Below are 23,273 nucleotides of genomic sequence, written 5' to 3'. Positions count from 1 at the left end.
TACTTAACGAGGCAATAACAGAATTCCGATATTAAATTTTGAGAATGAACTCAATTTAGAGACTAATTAACATAATTATTAAAGAAATAATTCAATTATTACATTTTAAAAATATTTTTGGCTCATGATATCATCATGCTTTATGATGTCTTTAAAAATTTCTATATTTCAGTGAAACAGTGGATAGTGTTTCGCTCTTTTGATTATTGTCTTGAAATTAATGTACATATATAAAAGTACAAATGTTTACATAGGTAAATTTACACTCTTTCGACTTCTGACTGGATATAAACCCTTTTCTCTATAATATAACCGTGGATTGGTGTAAATTATTGAAAAACTAACAGTAAAGTTTATTTGCTCGTTACTTATGATTTATGACATTTATCATTATTGTCTCTATAACGCTAGTAGCAATTTGAAAAACAGGAAGAAATTCAGAGGGACTCTTCTGCCGATTCTATCAATCACCGATTTACTTATATTCAATCTTTTCCGGGGAGAAAGTGCATGGTACCAAGTGAACTGGTTTGCATACGGCCTCAATCGTGCTGTATTTAAAGTATATTTCCCACTATCGCGAACCTTTAAAGCCCAGCCAATGTGCAGGGTTTTGATAAGGATGTATCAAAAATTTTAATGGGGTTAAGTCCAACGACAGGTATGGTATATTCCCACAACTAAAGGCTGTTGTGTTTGTGAATAACAAAAAAATAATAACCCTCGGCCATTAAAAGTGCCTTCTAAATATATATCAAACTCCATCAGGCATCGATCCAAAATATGAAAGAGGGTGGTTCGATGCGTTATGACCGGCCAGATTAATAGAGCTCCAAATTTTTATTTGTTTTGCTGCGTCTGCCAGTCCTCAAAGATATTTACTTTATGCTTCGTCTAAGAATTAATAAGGAATAACGTGATTTATGTTCTGCCATGGGCGTTGGTGGGGGGCTAAACTTCCGCTTTATTGGCCAGACATATGACGGAATGACAGTACTTTGTGGTTATGTTTCATTTATGCTGTTGTTTTTATTGAGCCTGGCAAAATATGAACCATTGATGGCATTTTATTGTTATTACCAGATAAACTGCGGGGTTCCCTTGCTTTTGCAAAGTTAAACATAATTTTAGTGTGTTGTTTTCGCCATAAGGTGGGGGAATTATAATGGTTTTTGCTGTAATCGAGATTTTCATTAGGCTATTTCTTTGGTTATGTTATTATATCTTTTTGTTAGGAAATTATTTCGAGAATTTATGAATTTTTCTTGATGATTTGTTTACCTTCCCAGCGAGATTGTATATACTTTAGGGCTATAATTTTAGAAATATCCCTAGTCCCGTCTTTCCACATTTTCACTCGTCAACCTTTTGACTCTAGGGGCAACTCTCGTGGCTGGTGAAATTTACAACCTTACCTGTCCTAATCCCGGTGATGCAGCATGCTCGCAGCAACATATTTCACTTCTCCTGGCTGGAGAACAATGCGAAGGCTTTTAGGGGCAACGAGGAAGACGCTACGGTCTGGTTTGGTTGGGTCTACCTGACCCGAAATGCGGAAAACAAAAGCCGAGATGAAAACAAAACTACATCGCAGAAGAGCTCGACTGCAACACGCATTGCACCTGGGATTCAGATGGGATGGAATGGGATTGGACAGGGCTGGATGGGCTGGGTGGACCTAGCTGGCGCATACGCCTCACATTCTCCCTTTCGGTTTTTATGGATTTGTGAAACATTTTATAACTTTTTTACATGGAAATGATGTGTGTATGCGAGTGCCGCAGGTGGGGCTGTTTATTATGGTAACCTCGAAAACAAGTTGAAACCGGAGACACCACCGAACCGAGCGACAAACTAAATAATGCCCCAGCTTTGTATTTGTCCATTTCGATGATGAGCCCACACAGTCGAGATAAAGATAAATACGAGATAAATGAAGATTGCGTTTCGGCACTCGAGGCGCCATTGTAATAATAAAGCCACCAAAAGGAACAAAAAAATTATAATAAAATCCGAGCCTAAATCAAATAGAGCATAATCTGCTGATGGGGACTGACTGGGTTGCACACTTGATCGTCATCATCACTTGTTGGGGGCAGATCAAGAAAACGAAATGAAAACGAATGCGTGGCACAAATTGAATCTGATTGTTGAAGTAGTCGGGTCTCGGTCTCCGTATCTGTATCTGTATCAAATGTAAATCAGAGGCAACGGGCATGCCCCATCCATCCCCCTGCAATCGCTTTATTCAAATTCAACTCAAAAACAGCTGCTACACTTCATTACCATAAGGTTCGCCTTGAACAGCACTCCCAACAATCCCCTCCAGATCCCGAACCCCTCCATGCAATTTGATGTGTGATTATGCCTTTTTGTTGCTTATCAAAATGAAAATTCAAATTCAACTATAACAGCACATTGTTTACAACGCCCCCCCGAAACCCCTTCGTGGACCCGGAAAGCATTCAAACAAAACCCGAACCCAAAACTCAAACCCAATCACAGCAACAGCAGCAACATCAACGGCAGCAACACTTGGAGAGCTGCAAAAGTGACACTTCTAAGAGATTAAAGTGACATGTAGTGGTCCGTACATTCAGGCTATATGGCGACGGATAGCGACGGACTGTCTGACGAAGAGCCGCCGACTCTCTGCCGCCCCGGTGCCCCACACCTTCCAACACTCGAAAGTGGGGAAAGTTGAGGGACAGGACAGGGGAATTACGAGTCGAGTACGAGTATTTGTTGGGCTCTATGCATAGATTAATAAATTATAAGCCGCTTCTCTGAATGGAGTCACTCTGATTACACTCACAGAAAATGGGTGAAAAGCAGAGCTTACGCCCTCTTGAACAACGAAAATTTGTAGGGGAGGTTGGGTGTGCTCAGTTGTTATTCAGATTAATCAAAAGGGTTGCTGAAGAAATTTCCATTTTATAGGCAAATTTTATCTCACGCATGTTGTTAATTGAGGCAACTGAAAGAAGGTCAAATTTGATAACATTCCTGGGAAATATTCTTTCGCCATATTCTCTTTGATCAGAAGAAAGGTCAATTTAAAGTGGTCAATTGGAATAAAATATAAACTACTGATCAATTAAAATAAAATATATTAGATTGTCGGCGTTTTTTTGGTTTAAATGAGATTTTAAACGATTTTTAAAAAATCAATTAAACCAGTGAACATTATAATTGGTCAATACAAGTCGCAATTGAAAATTAGTTATTGTGTGATCACCAATGCTTTATGATGGCCCCGAAATCAAAGCTACTGCTCCATTTCTTGCTGGCCATGCAATTGGTCAGTGAAGTAAGTAGATCTGCATTAAAAACTAACTAAAAGTTTCTTTAGTCAGAGGTAAACTTATATTTTAGGCACCTTCTCTGGTCGAGTTCAAGAATGTAAAGTGTGAGGCAGTGGATGAGGAATTTTGCACTTTCGATTATTGCCATTTGAAATCTGTGAACCGGACATATAAATACCTTTCGATTAGAATTAAAATGTTAAAGCTGCCCATCACCAATGCTAAGGTATGGGGCAGGACAAATATTATTATCTTGCAAGTATCTAAAATTTTAGCTTAGGTCAATGGTGCACTTTATCAACGGCTCAATGGATATAAGCCCTTTCTCTACAATATAACACTGGATGCCTGCAAATTTTTAAGAACCAGAAGTCTAATCCCATTGCTAGTTTCTTTTACGATTCATTTAAAGGATTTTCAAACTTAAATCATTCCTGTCCCTACAATGTAAGTAGAAAGTTGCGTAAGAAAATAGTCCTCTTATTTTCCTTAATAATATATATTTATAGCATGACATAGTGATTGATAAACTAACTGCAGTATCTGTAAATCATCGTGTGACTAATATTCTACCTTTTCCGGAGGGAGAGTATATGTTAAAGTTAAACTGGATTGTGTACGGCAGCAGCCGACTTGTTGTTAAATTATATTTGGCTATAACGTAATTGTGATGTACTATATATAGAAAACTAAGATATAGTAAAAAACATTTTTGACAACTGAAATACAAAAAGTGACCAGGATTACGAGTTTGTCTTTTTAAGCCTTAAAGAAAACTACATTTTCTTGGGTTTCTCGCGGTGCACCTTTCGCTACCCTGCTCGCTTTCTTTTCCACTCAACTCCTGGGGGAAAACGACAGTCAGTCCCCTGAGCATATGTACGCCTCCGTCCCCTTGGATCCGGGGAACCATTCCATCCATCTGATTTTCCACCGCCGCCCCCGCATCAGAATGCGGACGTGGATGTGAATGTGAATGTGGAGCAATTAATGTTTGTGTTTTGTCATTTCAAGCCCGACATTGCCCCGACTGCCCCACCTTTTCCCTTCTTGATGGGGATGCTGTTTTTGTTGTGCTTACATTTTATGCGCATAATTAAGTCGGTGTATCCGTAAAAGTATGCGACACTTCCGGCTTGGACAACTGCCGACGAGAGTTCCTATTGGAACTGCGCTTTGTACTGCTTTTTCCCCTGATTTTATTATTATTTCTTATAGCTACGACTTTTTCATTGTAATACAATTCATTGCGCATTGAGCATTGGAACTCTTTCTTACCGACATGTTCTTTAACATGACATTCTTGGGGAGGGGGTGGGAAATAAAGAAGCTACGGAAATACCAAAGCACGAACGATCATCATCGTGGAGAATCGTTGAGAAGGAAATTGGGAAAATATTTTGATGTGCTGTAAATTGTCGATTATATCGCCAGGCCCCCAGTCCCATATCAAAAGATACAATCTCGATTATCTACGCTTGAAATTATCATTTACATTTGACAGACCTTTCCTGTTCTTATAGCCCGTAATTGATATCAGTTTTTGTTTTTTCTTTTTAATGATAATTATCATTTAGAACCTCTGTGTAGTATAATTATGGGTCCCTTTGACAGTCCGTCTCTGTTTTATTTCTGTTTTCAACATTTTATAGATCCATAATCGTTGGATACTTGAGCACTAATTGAGGGTCTCATGTCTGGGCATTGGAATTGGCTTGCCCCACCAAGCTGCCCATCCAAAAGTTGTATGTTTTCGGGTGAACCTGTTTTGGGGAGTGGGCACAAATTCCGAATAGTTGTCTGGGTCTTCATCTCCAGCTCCATCTGATATATTGATTGTTTGCACTTTGTTTTCCCGTTTCTGCTTTGTCAACAGTTTTCCCGTATTTATTGTGATTTTTTTTCTGCTCCCATTGATTAAGACCCCCGACACTTACTCCATCTGCAGCTCGACATGTTTGACTTTGGGCCACGCTGACTCCAGCTTAATCCCTCGGTGGGCGGAGCGGGAGAACTTTGATATGGCTTATCTGTCGTGATGGGAGGAGTACACGAGCGGAGCAAGAGATTTTGACACATGTCATAGGCAATGGACAAACAGAGTCCACCTCCCCAAGTGGGACTAACTCTCCATTGCTCGTGTAAGCCACAAAAAAACAAATCACTTGAGGGCAACCCCACCATCTGGAGCGGGGGTTCCCTTGTCCCCCAGCTCCCCAGTGGCATTATTTGAATTAAGTGCATACTTAAGCGTAATTTATTGGAAAATCCACAAGAGCCTCCAGGCGACTCTCGGCGGATTGAGCTGGGCGCCTCCTCCATCTACCATAAATCTATTGTTTCAGTTGGTGCGAGGTCGCGTCATTAATCTGCAGACGACTCTTTTAGTCCAGTCTGAGATTTCTGAGGAGCAGCAGATGACATTCTATCCATGTGTCTCGGGTTTATTTGTGCTGTGCCCGCCCCGCTTGGCTCTATTTGAATAGTTCTCTGGCAAAAGTCTCGGTCTTATCTCCCGAATGTCAGACCAAATGGCAGTAAAAAGAGTGAAAAGTGTGGAGATGGGGTGGAAAAAATCGTTAGAGCTAGTAGTATAATAATGTGCGGGTGGGTAGTACGTTGTTTATTGGGTTGGGGAGTCATGCAAACGACATCGATTTCATTTAATATGCCAAGTGCCCATTTCAAAGCCATGTTTACGGTCATTGTTTATGCATCAACATAATCATTTCTGCTCATAATAGTACATAAATGGAATAGTCATCAAATCACCGAATTGGGGCAAATGGAAAATTAAATTTAGTTGAACACATATTTTAATTACTTCCAAATAAATATTTATGCCAGAAACTAATTTATTTATTTAACGAGAAAATGTGGTAGAAATTATAATCTGGTCGCAAAATTTGGCCAGCATTGATTGTCGAGTATTCGAAACATTTCTGGTTAAATATTAGTTTATAATTTCTGTTAATGTGCATTATACCTCAAATTCAAATTGGAAATTTCCCTGTTTTCGTTTCCCCATTTAATTTGCAAACACAAATCACTTTCTGGTTATAACTCTCGACTAAATTGATATTGAGTGCTTTGGATTCTTCTTGGTATCAAATTATTGTTGTTTTCCTGGCTTAGCTTAATTCGTTGGCACTCTAGACCAACGTCGTCCACTGGCAATTTCCAGTTTTAGTTGGACTTCGCAGAGCAGGCTTCTTACTGCTAAGCCTCCGTCCACCTCCCGGACTCTTAGGCCTCCACATCTTGGGCACAAGATGAACGAGTTATTGGCATGCATTGAATTTGCTTCGGAATTTGTTGGGCTATGGGGGCCAAAGGGACTGGGGATTGGGGGCCGCCAGGAGGAGTAGTCGAGCAAAAGAGTAGACAATCAGTGGCATGTATAGAATTTCACTGATTTATGTTTCATATGAGCCGACTATGAGGCAGAGATTCCCTCAAGGCAGGAGCATGGCATAACCGAGGGATGAGCACAGGATGAGCTGCAGGATGGAGGAGCAAATCCTCCGGCCGGGTGACAATGCAGTGATTACATCTTTTGAGCATATATGTACAATATACACACACACCCCACCCCCCCCCGCAATTTCCGTGATGTGAAAGGCATGCCTTTGCTGCTGTTCAAAAAATATTTTCTCCAGAGTTTCAGAGCTTCACGAGAAAAGATTGGGCGGGAGGATGGATGGAGGTTATATGATAAATTTTTGATTAAAGGCCCCCATGCCTGCTCATGATAGGTTCTCTTCTCCGTACACTCTCATGTGTGTATAATATGCATTCCGTTTGTATGGAAAGCTTGCTCAAATTACGTTTGACATTCAATTGAGTTTAACTTGATTGCCAGTTAAGTGAAACAGAGGAAGATTTATAGATATACACATATATCGGGGGAAAGCGATTTTTGACAGCCCAACGCTGATTACTCCAGTTATCCAATAACCGAAAATTCCTCTTGGCAGGCCGGGGAATCAATCGCGGCTGTCATTTATCCAAATGTTAATTTAAACAATTAATATCAGAAGCAACGAGCCAGCGGCATGGAGTGCCTTAAACATGTCAATTTGCAAATTAAGTACACAACATGACAGACCAGCAGCGAAAGAGATGGCAAGACAGAGAGAGCAGGCCACATATAGAGCCAAATATAGATCGAATCCGAATCTGAATAGTTAGCCTGGGGAATGTAAATGAAGACTAGCACTTGAGAGGGCAGAAGAATCAGAATGAGACAGCAGCAGAGGGTCATTAGAAGAAACCAGAGATTTAATTGGGCCAGAGTGCTCTTAAATATGATTTGTGAGTTCCCCAGAGGAATCGAAAGCGGAAGCCTAGAGATTACAGATGCGAGTAATTACCAGATGAGCTTACAGATAGCATAGTTCCTCAGTTCTGGTAGGTTAGGGCAATATAGTTAAGCATTTCAAATGGAACTAAGTCCACTTTGCCTCGGGGAAACAACTGACCAACGTGATCTTAAATATGAGTTATGTGTTCCCTTGAGGAAAAGCGAAAGCTTTATTATCACAGAGTTTAATTATTTACTAGACGAGTTATTATTAACCGTAATTACTTAGTTTTAGTTAAGGAAATTATTTGATAAATTCTGAACTGTCAAATATTTTCCGATTACAGTTCAAAATGAATTCAATGTATCAAAGCACCTAAGCATTATAATCATTCAAAATGAAATGTTTACTCAAAAGAAAACTCTTTTTCGATACTCTTATGTTTACTTGTTGATAGGGAATTTCCCCCTAAGAAAAACATACCATATGCCATCCAAACAACTGATAATTGTAGTTTTCTAGAAGTGATTAGTGGTCGTTGCTACCGCTCATTCCGACAGGTGTTTCAGGGGATGGTTTTTCCTCAAAAATAAAAGAATAAAAAGAGAGGAGCTAATTTGTGACCAGGCAATATATCATGGCACTACAGCCGACAGTGGAGTTTTCGTACCTCCAACTTCTGCCACTCAACTTCTTCGAATATATATATATGTAGTTTTAAGTATAATAAATATACACCGCAAAGCGCATAGGAACTATATTTAAACGCTCAGTCAATGGCAATTTCCTGCTGTTGCCTTTGCTGATGCTGATGCTGATGCCTTGCCGAATTTATAGATAATTTTTCATGATTTTCCCGACACGTTTCCCAATCTCTCGTTGCAGATGTGCCCAGCAGGTCGCTGCGATGCCTTCGAGCTGCTGCTGCTGCCGGCGATGCTGATGATGATGAAGTTGCTGCCGCTCTCTGTTCGCCTTAGCTGCTGACAGCCAAGTGCAGTATCCGAAAGATAGCAGATACCATTTACGAGAGATACCCGAAACAAAGGAAAGGAAAAGTGCATTTCCTGCTGCTACCTAACGTCTACCTACAACGCCGGATTCTACCTACGATTTCGGTGGGGAGTTGAGAAAGAGAGTAGCTCGTCGTAGATACTCGCCACTCGATACTTTTTCAACCGCTCGACGATACACAACATCATCTGCCGCTCAGTTCGGTCAAGAAGCGCGTTCGCGACGGCTGCAAAAGAACATACCGCCGTACCGCCGTAGGAAAAGCGTAGTAGAAAAGGCGGACATTCAACCCACTCATTCCATCGCCTCCAAACAAAAGGATTAACAGTGAAACCACCCAGTGAAGTGAAAGTGTCGGCAAACGCATCATCAATCCTTTTCCTTTCCCCCTACCACCCTCCCCTTAAATATTTGCCCAGTGGTGATTGCTGTTGACAAAGTGGATTGGCATTCGGGGGACACTTTCAATTAGGCACGTTGCCGCTGCTTCATAAATGTGCCACAATGGCCACGCCGTCCAGGACGACGTCGATGCCACCACCCTTCCGGCTGCGTCTGCATCTCCGGCTACTGATACCCTCAATCCTGCTACTCCTGCGCCATGATGCGGTCGTCCATGCGGAGCCATACTCCGGCGGATTCGGCAGCTCAGCGGTATCCAGCGGCGGGCTGGGGTCAGTGGGCATCCACATACCCGGCGGCGGAGTGGGCGTCATCACGGAGGCCCGCTGCCCAAGGGTCTGCTCCTGCACCGGATTAAATGTGGACTGCTCGCACCGAGGACTCACCGCTGTTCCCAGAAAAATCTCAGCGGACGTGGAGCGACTGTAAGTAGTAATCAAAACAAATTGAAACGCATTGGATTTACCCTTTCGAGATATTGAGAGATATTCATGATTAAGTCTGGGAAAGGTTTAAGATCTTTCTTAAACAGCCATAATTTTATATCCCAGTTACATGTCAAGGTTACTGACTCCATAAGACCCCCCTTTTGATTGCTACTTAAAAATCACTTTGAAATGTGAATGCTATATTCTCTTTTCAGCTTTGATATTCAATTACCACTCCCTAGTTCAAATGCAGACATAAATCAATATTAAATTCACAATTATATTGAAATTCCATTATGCAAACAATCTGAGTAGACGTAAAACCAACAGAAAGACACTTCCCCCATGGGACAACAAAGACTTCCGCTAAGTCCCGCACCAATGCCATTATGGCATATCGATACCTTGCCATTTCGATTCGTTTAGTTAGGATCTCCATTCGGATACTTCCTTTTTCTGGTCTCTGGACAGTCGGGCAATGGCAAACGGCAACTGCATGACAAATTCCAATTATGGAATGCCCTTTCCTTAGCCATTTGCCCGTTGTCCGTTGCCAATTGTTCAAACATTGAGCACACTCTATTAAAATAATAAAGCCGGACCCGGACGCACAAGCCCGCTGCTGGCCAGGATTGTACCGATTTCCGATATGTATTTATTTAAAAATCAGCATAGGCAAACAACAGCAGTTCAGGGTAGTTGAATGTTGGATTGCTGGATTGTGGGACTGTTGGACTGTTGGTGTGGGGAAATAAATAAAGCCGTGACCATGTCGTCGTGTCGATAGCGATAAAGGAAGTGGGTCCCCAGGGTGTGTAGAGGTTCCAGAACAAGGACCATACCAGAACCAAGCCAACTTGGAGTGGCAGAAAAAGTGAGCTGTTCCTTTGGCGAGCTGCTTACATTAAATCGCCATTAAGTTTATTAATTGTCGCCGAAGGAGCCGCATAAGCGCATCAGTGGCCAGGCGGCAATAATTGTTGCATGTTGCATGGAGCTGAATGCATTAAGCCAATGTGGTTGTGACTGCGGCCATTCCAACAACGACAACGACTCCGATTCCATACCCATTTCCATCTGCATCTCCATCTCCGTCTCTGTCCATCGCTCACAGTCGCCACATAAATTAACGCGCCGGCAATTAGCAAGTGTATGCAAAATACCACCTCCTCTGGCCACCAGCCACCAATCCACCAACCACCACCTCCTCCACCTCTCAACTCCAACCTCAGCGGCCTCAAAAGCCTGCTGTCGTGGCTGCAGTTTTTCTACATAAATTAATAACAGATATCAGCAGCGGCGGCAGTGGCAGCATTAACGTTATGGCATTATAGCCCAGTTATAAGCAGTCGGCCAACTCGGTTGCAACTTGGCTGGCAACTGCGCTCAGGGACACATTTGGCTGCTGCTGCTGCTGTTGTTGTTTGCGCTCTTTTATTTTTCGCATTTATTCGTTTTTAATGCTGAAAACAGAGAGTAATATAAAACACAGAAACAGAATCGAGCCGAGTGAGCCAACAGAAACAGAAAACATATCAACATGCACGACATATTTGCATTTTAAAATAGAGAACCGAACAGGGCACGATACACTATAGTACATGTATACCATTCACAGGGTGCCTCAGGAGGGCCCTGGTACCAAATATATGTCCCATTCTTTGAGTGACATTCCATTGGGAGAGATGAGATCCCGATTCCGGGTGTCAAAGTGCGTCGGAGAATGTGTCAAGAGTCTTAAGTAGAGCTTAGGCAGGGCAGGAAAAGAATCAAAAACAAAGTATTCCAACAGCCAGCCAGGTGAGGATGTGATGGAAGGGCTCTTGGGGGAATTATGATTTCAACAGATTATATAGAAGCGGGGGAATTAATTCCCAAAGCCATCAGAGGCAGACTCTAAAGGTGAAAAATACTTTTGTTTCAATGAAATTGAATACAGACGAGCCGCTCTAAGTCGCATTGTCTGTGGCACGTATGAATTTAAGTGAATTTCATAGCTCAAATTACTTCATCACGTTTGAGAGTTCTATTTATAAAAGGGACTTATTAAGACTTATAGTCCTAGCTTGATAATCAAAACTATTGATATTTGAATGGATTTTTTCTTAGCAGATAAAGAAGGAAACGGAACATTGTACAATTTATAGAGACTTTAATATATTCACCTGGTCTATGCTAACCTAAATCTTCTTAATCTTATTTCAAGTTAAGCAAATTCGATTTCTTAGATTATGTGCCTATAAAATGGTTTCATGGATTAAATGGTTTCCGAGCGCTAAGCCCAACCTTGAGACACCCTGGTGCTGAACCTTCTAACCCGGCACCCAAGCATACATCAAATATTGAACATGCCCACAACTATTGGGCCTGTCAATGTGCACCGAACGAGATGGTGAATGTACATACATAGGAATATATAGAGGAGCCCCGGACAAAAAACAATGCCAAATGCAAACTGGGGCTCTGGCAAATTGTGTTCCTGGCCGCCAACCCCCCTTCCAAACGAATGCCCCCGCTCATGTCATTGCCATTTAATTACAAAGCCCCCGAGCGGAGAAAGACCCCGAAGAGAAGAGCCGGAATAGAAGAGTTCTACGTTCTAAGCTGACAGGCTGCCAGTCACCCACACAGTTGATTCAATTGACACGACAGCATTTTTGCATATCTAATTTGTGGAAAAGGGGGTCTTGGGTCTTGGTTCTTGGTAGGTTGTTAGATTGGTAGGATGGTAGGATGGTAGGGGAGGGTATGGGGTTAGGAGGCGGTGGCCCTTCACACCTGAGAACGACTAATTTATAGCTGAGGTAGCAGTGGCAGCTGCTTTTGATGTTGCTCCTCTGTTCTTCGGTTCCTTGGTTCTTTTGGTTTCGAATGGGGCAAAAGGGAACCACCTGGCCACAAAAGAGCAAACCCCAAGATGGCATCTAATTGGCAGCGCAGGGCGAAAACCAACAAAAGCCTTTTATATCGGGCCCCACACGCATCTAATGAAGTTAAATGCTTAATTATAAGCCAGGGAAAAACGGCAAAAATTATGCATACTGCCCTGCCATTCCAACCAAAAGTGATTTAAACAAATTACATAAAAACCAGCGCCAGAAGCGTTTGAAAAATGTTTGGCAATTAGACGGCGACGAGCAAGACTTTTGTTTTTATTTTTACGCCAACAAAAGCCAAACAAAGCATATTGAAAATCTTTATCGACTATCTAATATTGCTGGTGCTACAGAGAGAAAAAGATGCCGTTGATAATCAAGATTTTAAAAAATGGTTTTTCTGTGGTAACTCAAGATAAATGTAAGGTGCAAAGAAATTAACGAGGGTAATAGAAATTTGGAATCCTAAAGATTACTCAACTTTTAAGGGTAATAAAACTTTTCAAATTGATAAGCCATCATAAACATGAGATATTTGGTGGATTTTTCCCCGTGTAGTCACTATGGTCGGTCGGCTGTAATCAGTGGGATCTGGGCAAGAGATGCCCACATCTCAAAGAGATATTAAGCTCATTAAAAAGACGTGTATGTGTGGATGGAGTTGGAGCATGGGTGAACTGAGGAGAAGGCTATATGGCCACAGACGCTTCTTCTTCATCGGCAACTTGATGCGAGATTCATTAAGGCTTAAGCCGCACAGAAAATATTTTACGTTTGGGTCGCCGAAGGTCTTCCTACCTGTTGTTCGGGCCCCGAGATCTCTGGGTCTTCCGAACCTTACTCAAAAAGTGAGCAGCTGAGACCAACTTGTTGTTGGTTGTTTGTTGGTTGCTTGTAGTTGGTTGCGCATGCGCACACGGTTAAGTTAAGTCTTTTGTATCTCTCTTTCGGTTGCATTTCATTGTTATGACATCTACAGGTAACAAATTCTCCGTTTCTGACCGAGAAACGAGTTCTGGCGGCTTCGCGTTGGAGGGTCGAGGAGTAGGATCCCGGTCCCGTGTTCAATGATTAAATATCATATTTTTGTTATCAGCAACAAGCAGCGGAAATCTCTTACTCTTTCTCGCCCGGGTTCCCCATTGGTTTTCCCTTTGGCAGCTGCATTCATATCTCAGATTGCTGTTGTCTTCTTGTCTTACAAGCAATTAAAAAAAATTATCGCCCTGTCTGTAGCCTGAGTGCCTCTTGGGTTGCAGTTGCATCCTTACCGCAACGGGCGACTTGCAACATAATTAATGCAATTTCTGTAATCGTAATTTCTCTATCTATATTCGCAGCGAGTTGCAGGGCAATAATTTGACCGTGATATACGAGACGGATTTCCAGCGGCTGACCAAGCTGCGAATGCTGTAAGTTAAATTATGGTACATTAAGACAAAATTGCCCGATTAACTATTTGTATTTCCACAGCCAACTGACGGACAATCAAATCCACACCATCGAGAGGAATTCCTTCCAAGATTTGGTCTCACTAGAGCGACTGTGAGTAGCCATAAGCTAAAATATATGTTTTACACTATAACTTGATTCCTAATAATGCTAGTTGCATGATATATTTTTGAATATTGAACTCACTACTAACCAATTTTTTACGATCTCCACATTGGATCCTAATCTTAGACATAGAATATAGCTAGCGTGCAAATTGAATTTAGCTTGATGCCAGATTTAGTTTCAATTGTTAACATTTTGTATCTGATTCCCGTTTTCGTTCTTGTTTATTTTTATTGCATATCTCTACCGTTCTTTGTCTCTCTCTGCTTTCGTTACGTTTCGTTTTGCGTACCTAAAATGCTCGTCTCTACACCAAAAACCAAATCAAAAATCAAAACCAAAACCAAAATCGAAATCAAAACACCAAAAAACAAATCCAACACTGTAATCAATCAGACGCCTAAACAACAATCGACTAAAGGCAATTCCTGAAAACTTAGTGACAAGTTCAGCGAGTCTTTTGCGATTGTAAGTAAACTCCAACGTAGCCGATAGTAGTCGACACTCGAGATGCATTCGTTACTAGATCATTTACCTATGATTTTGATAATCCCCCAGGGACATCTCCAACAATGTCATCGTCACTGTGGGAAGACGCGTCTTCAAGGGGGCCCAATCGCTGCGGAGTCTTCAGCTGGACAACAACCAAATCACCTGTCTGGATGAGCACGCCTTCAAGGGACTGGTGGAGCTGGAGATACTGTGAGTACTCTCGACCAGAATCATCCAAAGTGAAGGGAAATAGTAACCAAATTAGCGATCCAATCAATGAAGCTGCTGGCCGCCAGTCGAGTCGAGTAATTAATCAATGATTTAGTGCCTTTGGTTAATCAATCAAACGGGAATTAGTGAATGAATTAAAAATCAATCAGTTAATTGTCTGCCTAAGTTACATAATAAATGGCTAAGCTTTGTGGCCAGATAAGCCAATCGCAGCCGAAATGGAGCCCATATATCAACTGACTAGAAGGGAGCGAGGGGACCAAATTGATATATGTATGGCAATTGGTGGTGCAAAAGCTAAACAATTTGGCAAGTGGAGTGTAAATCGGGATTTAGCTTACATTATTTATTATTGCATTTGCCAAAAAATACAAAACAAATGAGTTTTAATGAATTAATAAAATGGATAAACATAAAAATTGATTGTAACAAGGGATAGAAACTGGGTCATATTGAATCAGCTAAGCCAAGCTAATTATAAATTCTAAACATTTCAAATAAAAGCGTTTAATTAAATATGGCTATTGTTATTGACTGATTTTATAACTAAATAGCACCTCTGGCACAATAGGCTTGGAATGATTAAAGTAAAAATAAAAGAAAACGTTATTATAACTATGTACATTTATTTTTTCGTGAAAGTTCAATTATGGAATTACTAGCTAGTCTGAGTATTAAACTCTTTATTAAAGGTTTCCGAGATAGTGGTTTTTAGGAGAATAAAAGAGAGGAAGGAGAAAAAATATGAACCAGGAAAGGCGATGAACGCCAAACAGTTTTTAATTAAATTTCGATCGGCACTCGATTTGTGCTCTTTTGGCCTGGCCCAACCCTTCCAGCCATAAGCATAAATGGTCTATAGATATAGTTGGTTGATAAGGCCGGATCATCTGCTCCATCCACTGACCATCCATTCGTATTTTGCAGCACGCTGAACAACAACAACCTGACATCCCTGCCGCACAACATCTTCGGCGGACTGGGACGTCTGCGGGCACTCCGGCTGTCGGACAATCCGTTCGCCTGCGACTGCCATCTGTCCTGGTTGTCCCGGTTCCTCCGCAGCGCCACCCGCCTGGCGCCCTACACACGCTGCCAGTCGCCATCGCAGCTGAAGGGCCAAAACGTGGCGGACCTGCACGACCAGGAGTTCAAATGCTCGGGTATGTAATGGCCGCATGGCCCGGTGTTTTGTGCAACATGTTGTGGCAGCTTCCACTCCCTGAATGCTACCAAAAATGGGCAACGTTTTGCCGCTCCTCCCCCCACCCAGCTAACCTATCCGCCTTCCTCCCCCTCCCGGAAATGCTTCCATAGTCGAAATTAATTAGTTTTTTATGCCAAACGCGAGGAAAACAAAGCATTGGGGGTATAAATCATAAGCAGTCATATGGGCACGCCCCCGTTGCCTCGAACGCCCACGAACCAACCACCATCAGCATTGGCATCAGCATCAGCACCACAATATCTGGCGAGAACCACTTGGTGCTTTGGTGGCTTCATCTTCATCCATCCATGGGGCTATGCTTGGTTATACCCCTCCTTTCCAGCGAGGTCGTGTGTTTGCCAAAACGTTTAACGCCGTCGAAATCATTGCCTGGTGTTTGTACTTTTTGGCTTCTCCTCTTACCGAAAGATGCCGATGCAGATGCTCAGGCTTAAGCAGGAGATGGAGTTGAAGTTGGAGTTTGAGTTGGAGCTGCGGGCCAAGTGAATGGGAAGTGGCCAAAACGAAAAACCAAAGCTGAAGACTGAGCGTGAAGCGCTCAATGAAGCGGAAAATGCGCCCCAAAACGATGCAGCCATGAAACGAGTTTTCTGCCGAATGGTTAGGGTATCGCATTGTTTTGAGCTGTGGTTGGCTTTTTCTGGGGAGCCTGTAATCGATATGGGTATGCAGATGAGGTGGTATATCCCTGAATGACCCGTGTCAAGTTGGATAAATACTTTAGTGCCTATAACGATGGGAACTTTGGGGGTTCGGATGGCTTATGTTTTGTGATAAATAATATTTCGGAGAATTCCCTTAGTCTAGGAAGATCGATGAATATCATAGTGTCATATACAATAAATATCAAAGATTTGTGCCGAAGTCCCTTACGTAAAATATTTAGAACTAGCCGAAAATATTACTCGTGTTATACCTATCTTCATTTGAGGCTATAGAAATCCATCAAAGTGTATCCACTGTTCAACTTGACCGTAAAACCGGATCATAATTTCTGGCTTGTTTGACTTTCGTTTTATATGAAATGCTATGGAATTATGTGGGTAAACATTTATGACCAGCGGCTGGTTATAGTTGCACCTCCCCAAACCCATTTCCCCAGCCTCCCCAACCCCCTCACACCCCCTTGATCCCCGCCACTGGAGCGGCTGTGCAGTAGCATTGATAATTATGCTACTGCTGGTTGTACAGCAAAAGCCAGATCCAAATCGGATGCTCGTTTTCCCAGCTACCGGAGAGCTATACATAGTGGTTAAAGCCCAGCTAGCTTCATCTCGAACCGGAGCAAGACCAAATTCGCCAGCGACTTATCCCAATCTGCTAACCATATTGTTTGTCCATCAGGTCTGACGGAGCACGCACCGATGGAATGCGGGGCGGAGAACAGCTGTCCGCACCCATGTCGCTGTGCGGACGGGATCGTCGATTGCCGTGAGAAGAGTCTGACCAGTGTGCCCGTCACCTTGCCCGACGACACCACCGAGCTGTAAGTGGTTCATCTCATTTCGACTCCCCCCCTTTGACTTTGCACTTTGCATTACGAACCCCAATCCAAAACCGAAACCCCTTTGATTTTTACAGCCGCCTCGAGCAGAACTTCATTACGGAACTGCCGCCCAAATCGTTCTCCAGCTTTCGACGACTGCGACGCATCGACCTGTCCAACAACAACATATCCCGGATTGCCCACGATGCCCTAAGCGGCCTAAAGCAGTTAACCACTCTGTAAGTAGATAATGCCCGCCGGTGGAGGAGGTGGTGTTCGCCACTTTACTTGCCAGCGCAACAAGTAGCCATTGCAGAACAAAATGTGCACTCACTTGAGCTGCCCTGGTGCACCCTGGTTGGGGTAAACTCACCTGAACCGAGTTGAATGGGAATAGGGGTACGGGAGTGGGAATGGCAATGGGCTGAGAGGTGCCTTTGGGCCAGGCCAGAAGCGAGCTAATCGGCCCACGCTTGCCGTTCCTGGCAGCTCACACCGCCAGGCATTGGGCATCGGCTTACCTGTGCGGATCTCCTTGCCCTGACACCCAGCTCCAGCTCCTCCTTTTCCACCTCCTCCTGGTCGACGAGCACGTGTGTGGTGGAGCTGGAAACGTGACACGGACTTAATTAATGGTAGCCACATTAAAAGGGGTTTATTTTCTGAATTTTTGAGAAGGCATGCTGTTTTTAAGGGTGTGCTTTTCACAATTTGAGCTTTTAAAGAGATTATTATTGTCTTTTTATCATCTGGTAAATAGCATTTTAATGAGGGCCTTATTATAAGGTATGTTAATTAAGTATAAGCTCATATATGGAGCTAGTACTTAGTTTAAAGGAGAATAGACTTTACATGAAGAGTAAAATACAATATGCTTGTTAAAAAAGGAATAGGATATTTGTACTAGCATGTTAGTAATACATTATTTTAAAAACCTATAAGGGATTAAAATGAAGGATTTAAATTTAATGTATGGAAAGACATATAAGGATTCCTAAAACTTGTTTCAGTAATGAACCTAATTTAATTTTTTATGTATGTACTATGTTTGATCATAGAAATAGAATCATTATTTTTTAAAAGTTCATGCATTTTCCATGAAAAGCCTTAGCTACCTAGACAATTTAAAGCAGCTACTGCATTATAAACGATATTATACATAATACATTTGGAGCTAGCTGGAATTGTGGCGTGTCACGATCCAAGCTTTGGACTCATCTCTTGGTTTGGCAGATCCCAGCAAAACCAGTTGCCGCCCGCAACAACAACACAACAAGAAGAATGACAGCGGCAACAACAAGAACTTAACCACTTTGTCTTTGCCCGCAGAGTGATTTTTATTTTTTGTAATTTTTTGTGCCACCTCCTGGCGGGGCTGGCTGGTGTGTTTGTGTGTTTGTGTGTCTTGTGTGTCTCAGCTTTATTTTTTCGAGCTTTGTTAACATTCGTCGTGTGTTCTATTTGTGTTCTTTTCCATGTCGGCTCCACCCATCGTCAACATGGCCATTGTACCATCTCCATGCCATCGTGCGGCATCATCCCATCAGCGTGCTGTACGGCAATAAAATAAAGGATTTACCCTCGGGCGTGTTCAAAGGACTCGGCTCGCTGCAGCTGCTCCTGCTGAACGCCAACGAGATCTCGTGCATACGCAAGGATGCCTTCCGCGACCTGCACAGCTTGAGCCTGCTCTCCCTGTACGACAACAACATCCAGTCGCTGGCTAATGGCACATTCGACGCCATGAAGAGCATCAAAACGGTGTAAGTACATGGAGTAGTCCCACTCCTCCACATCCCCGTCCAACATCCACGTCCTCCTCCACGCCTCCTGAACGCCCACCATCACCTCGAGTGGGGAACAGGCCCATGTCGGGATCCCATCTTGAATGGAGCAGGCACTTTGGTGTTAAACCTCTGAAGTGCATTTAGTAGTTGCCTTTGACTGTGCCCCGCCTCCCGTGCGCCTGCCCGTCTTGAGTTCGCGTTGACATTTGTTTAGCAGCAAACAAGAAGCTGCTCCCGCCCCCTGACACATCTTCTAGTATCCCAGTACCTCAGTATCCAATACATTCAGCATTCATCCCCTTCTCTGTGAACCGTGAAGACTTTCGGCCCTACCAGCGAACAAAAGACGAAGACGCCCAGAAGAATTCTACTCTTGGCATCGATAAATGTGCGCGCGACTACGAGGCTGGAAAAAATAAGTAAAGAAGAAAAACTTGGATGGGCGACAGGGTCTGAAGAATGGGTTTTGGACAGGGGGTGCCATAAGTGCGGCAGTCAGGGGGATTTGTATGCTTGAGTGGGTTAAGTATTTGCCAGGGTTGTCAGCTTTCCGGTTAGTTGCTCACGCATATTTCCGCTGAACCTTGAGGGTTCTTGAGGTCCTAAGAGGTGGTGATATGGTAATGATCATCTTAATAAATTGGCGTTTCGAATTGGGGCATTTAACGTGTTACATCATAAAAAGGAAATAAATTGATAAAAAAAAGGCTACTTTAGTTTTGTAAATTAAGCAAGCACATTCTAATCCTCAATAAAAACTGTCGATCTAAAAAAATCAATTCCATCTCTTTAAAACATATATGGTTTATTTATACTTCTTTTGAAAAATAGTAGAAAAAACATAAATGCAAGAAGTGAAGTTCTTAAAATGTGTTCACCTGTGCATATGACGGCAACCAAGGGCTTTTCAACGTATGTGGGCCACAACCTTCTTGGCCAACAACGCATAAAAGGCATTTTAAATAGTTGGCAATAAAATCGATTGAGTTGCGACAAGCTTGCAAGCTAAACTATCCTTTAGGGACCTGCCTCCCTAACTCAATTGAAATACCAAAAACATTTACTATTTGCGCAATCCCCAATCGCTCGGCAACCCTGTCGGGAATCGCTTTTAAATAGTTTCAAAACAACAACCATGAGCGGGGGAGAACAACAACGGAAATGTCGTAGCCACAAGGCTGGTGCACTTTTAAGACGTCTCAAGCCTCCACGGAAGACTCTTTCCTTTAGTTGCCCAGGCAACGTCTTCCAAACTCCAACCTCCAGCCCACAACCCTTCCTCCTCGAAGGTCCTGCTGCATAACCGTTTCAGACATTCAGTCGAATGCTCAATGCTACTTTCTTTGCTTACTTTCTTTCCATTTGCGCACGCACACTCGCCCGTACACAGACATCTGGCCAAGAATCCTTTCATCTGCGACTGCAATCTGCGCTGGCTGGCCGACTATTTGCACAAAAATCCCATAGAGACGAGTGGAGCCCGCTGCGAGTCACCGAAGCGGATGCATCGTCGTCGGATTGAATCGCTGCGCGAGGAGAAATTCAAATGTAAGACTGCAACGAGCGTCCTTGTACTCAGCCAGCCAACTGGAGCCTGCTCCTCCTCCTCCTCCTCCTCCTTTTCAGGCTCCTGGGATGAATTGCGGATGAAGCTGTCCGGCGAGTGCCGCATGGACTCCGACTGTCCGGCAATGTGCCACTGCGAGGGAACCACCGTGGACTGTACGGGCCGGGGTCTGAAGGAGATTCCGCGCGACATTCCCTTGCACACAACTGAGCTGTAAGTCCACTTCCGGATGCCATGTCCCTGCACCCTGCTGCTTGTGCTGCTTGTGCTGCCACCCGCATCCTGGTAACTCAATATATTATTTCATTCGGCAGTTTGCTCAACGACAACGAACTGGGACGCATCAGTTCCGATGGCCTCTTTGGTCGCCTGCCGCATTTGGTCAAGCTGGAGCTGAAGCGCAACCAGCTGACCGGCATCGAGCCCAACGCCTTCGAGGGTGCCTCCCACATCCAGGAGCTGCAGCTGGGCGAGAACAAGATCAAGGAGATCTCCAACAAGATGTTCCTGGGACTGCACCAGCTAAAGACGCTGTGAGTTTAACTAAATTGCTTATTTGAATGAAAGAGGCTCAGGAGTAAAATGGCATTCCTTCTATAAACTACCTATATGTTCATAGTTTTTGATCGTTCTGTATTAATATAATATATTCATAATATTATCCAGCCTATGTTCTACCTATATCGTTCTGTATTTCCAATTTAAGCCTCAACTGGTTAAGTCAATACTCAGGAATTTAATGTTATTCACTTTATAAACTTCCTTAATATTCATACTCTTAAATCCTTCCTTATCTGCAAGCCATTACAATGATATTCCCCATTTAAGCCCCAATTAAAACCTGATTAGCCTTTAATTAACGTACCCACAACCTGTAAACGAGTACCTGACATTACGTAATCTCTTTCCGTTGCAGCAATCTGTACGACAATCAAATCTCATGCGTTATGCCCGGTTCCTTTGAGCATCTCAACTCACTGACGTCGCTGTAAGTAACCAGATTCCCAGATTCCCGTCTATCAGATGCCTTTGCTGCTGTGGGTAGCAATTAAAACTGTGCCAAGTGCTCGGGATGCACTTCAATAGATAAATGATTTGGCTTAAGCATTAATTGCCGGGCGGTATGGTGAGGAGGAGCATCAGCTCCTCGCTCGTAAAATGAGGTTAATGGTTCTGATTGTTCTCCAGTTGAACTCTGTCTGATGTGGCTGCTCTGGATGCCCTGGCTGCCCTGTCTGCTCCCTTCAAATCAGTTTTGCTTCTTCATGCCAGCCACCAGCCACCAAAAGCACAGCAAACTATTGTATATAATTCAATTGAACTTCAATTTATGGCATGGGTTGGTTGCTCCTCCGAATGGAGGATGGCTGTGTGTGTCTGTGTCTGTGTTTGGGGTTTTCAGTCTGAACTGCTGCTGCGATAACAGATACCACTAGCTCCTCTTTCTTTCCAGCCATCTACCATCGACTTTTGTTGCCTGTAAATCATCCCCCAGGCACACAAAACCGAAGGGGCGGGTACATATATCGTACATACATACTGCCATGTGTGTGCGCCTTCGATGATTTAATTAATTAAAATTGAGTTCAATGGAGAGCGCCCAAGCGAGTCGGCAAGACCGAGAGGTGCTGTGTGGTCCGTTGGGGCTGCTCGCAAATTATTGTAAAATTCATTTAAGTAGCTAATAAATAGCATCAATGAAATTCATTAAGTGCTGTGCACCACATGACACCCACCACCACATGAGCCGCCCACCAGCCACCGCCCCCCACTTCGCCACCTTCAAAGGTGTTGCGTGAAAGGAGCGCAAAGTGTTAGTTAGCTGCCTGCGGCCTACACACACTGCTACACTGAGATAAACTATTAGATCTTAAATAGAAAATATAGAAAGAAACAGATGATAGTTCCCCACATTAGTCTTGTGATATTTCTGATATCACATTCTGAACTTTCTCTTGGATTCTTTATCAAATCACTAAAAACTATATCGAGGTAGAATTATTTATATCCCCACATAAACCATATGATATTTAGGGTTCTACAAAAATGTATAAACAATGATATCTAGGGTTTCTTATTTAGGATTTTCAATAAGATTCTTTATCAACGTAATTTCAAAGCCATGCTAAAACTGATGAAAAGTAATAATCTAATCTAGAATATACTTTTATAAAGATTTTAAAACCAACATCATCAGATGCTCATACTAGAATCTCCCATCATTGTATAGATTGTAAGCTCTTGACAAAGAAGTAAATCATATCTTTTTCTTAATGTATTACAAGTTATTCTGATTTGGTTCAAGTGTAAACTTTCTAACATATACACATGTAATAGGGAGCTTGCATGACAAAGCAGAATTGCTTATTAAATTAGTCTGGACTCGGCTGCAACTTTGGAATTGCCAATGTAATTTGTGCGCCATTGTTTCACTTGCTCCGCTCCTAAAACCCCTGGTCCGCATAATTAAAGTGCCTGGCATGGATTGGGTTGGCCAGAGGAGGAGTGAGAGCAACATATGCTGACTATGGCACCGAATGAATACGGAATTAATTTATCAAACGCCCATGCATAAAGAGGGTGGGAAAATTGAATT

General features: G+C 42.8%; 2 protein-coding genes across 2 annotated transcripts in view; both read left to right on the top strand.

The window, feature by feature from the left end:
• sli (slit guidance ligand) overlaps positions 1 to 23,273 on the top strand; it is a 56,199-nt gene that overhangs the window by 24,482 nt on the left and 8,444 nt on the right. The window contains 13 exon segments of the mRNA XM_017085394.4: positions 8,495 to 9,450; positions 13,670 to 13,741; positions 13,803 to 13,874; positions 14,283 to 14,354; positions 14,445 to 14,588; positions 15,537 to 15,772; positions 17,182 to 17,323; positions 17,419 to 17,562; positions 18,871 to 19,086; positions 20,501 to 20,658; positions 20,737 to 20,890; positions 20,992 to 21,210; positions 21,594 to 21,665. Coding sequence (XP_016940883.3) covers positions 9,128 to 9,450; positions 13,670 to 13,741; positions 13,803 to 13,874; positions 14,283 to 14,354; positions 14,445 to 14,588; positions 15,537 to 15,772; positions 17,182 to 17,323; positions 17,419 to 17,562; positions 18,871 to 19,086; positions 20,501 to 20,658; positions 20,737 to 20,890; positions 20,992 to 21,210; positions 21,594 to 21,665 — 2,024 coding nt within the window. The 5' untranslated portion in view covers positions 8,495 to 9,127.
• LOC108017700 (uncharacterized) lies at positions 3,201 to 3,970 on the top strand. Its single transcript, XM_017084809.3, is given in 5 exon segments — positions 3,201 to 3,310; positions 3,376 to 3,531; positions 3,586 to 3,661; positions 3,664 to 3,752; positions 3,815 to 3,970. Coding segments are annotated over 5 exon segments (540 nt in total). The 5' UTR covers positions 3,201 to 3,247.

Source organism: Drosophila suzukii, chromosome 2R, assembly GCF_043229965.1.
Source record: "Drosophila suzukii chromosome 2R, CBGP_Dsuzu_IsoJpt1.0, whole genome shotgun sequence".
Lineage (NCBI taxonomy): Eukaryota > Metazoa > Arthropoda > Insecta > Diptera > Drosophilidae > Drosophila > Drosophila suzukii.
The sequence above is the reverse complement of the archived record's forward strand: the minus strand, read 5'-3'. Positions and strand labels throughout refer to the sequence as shown.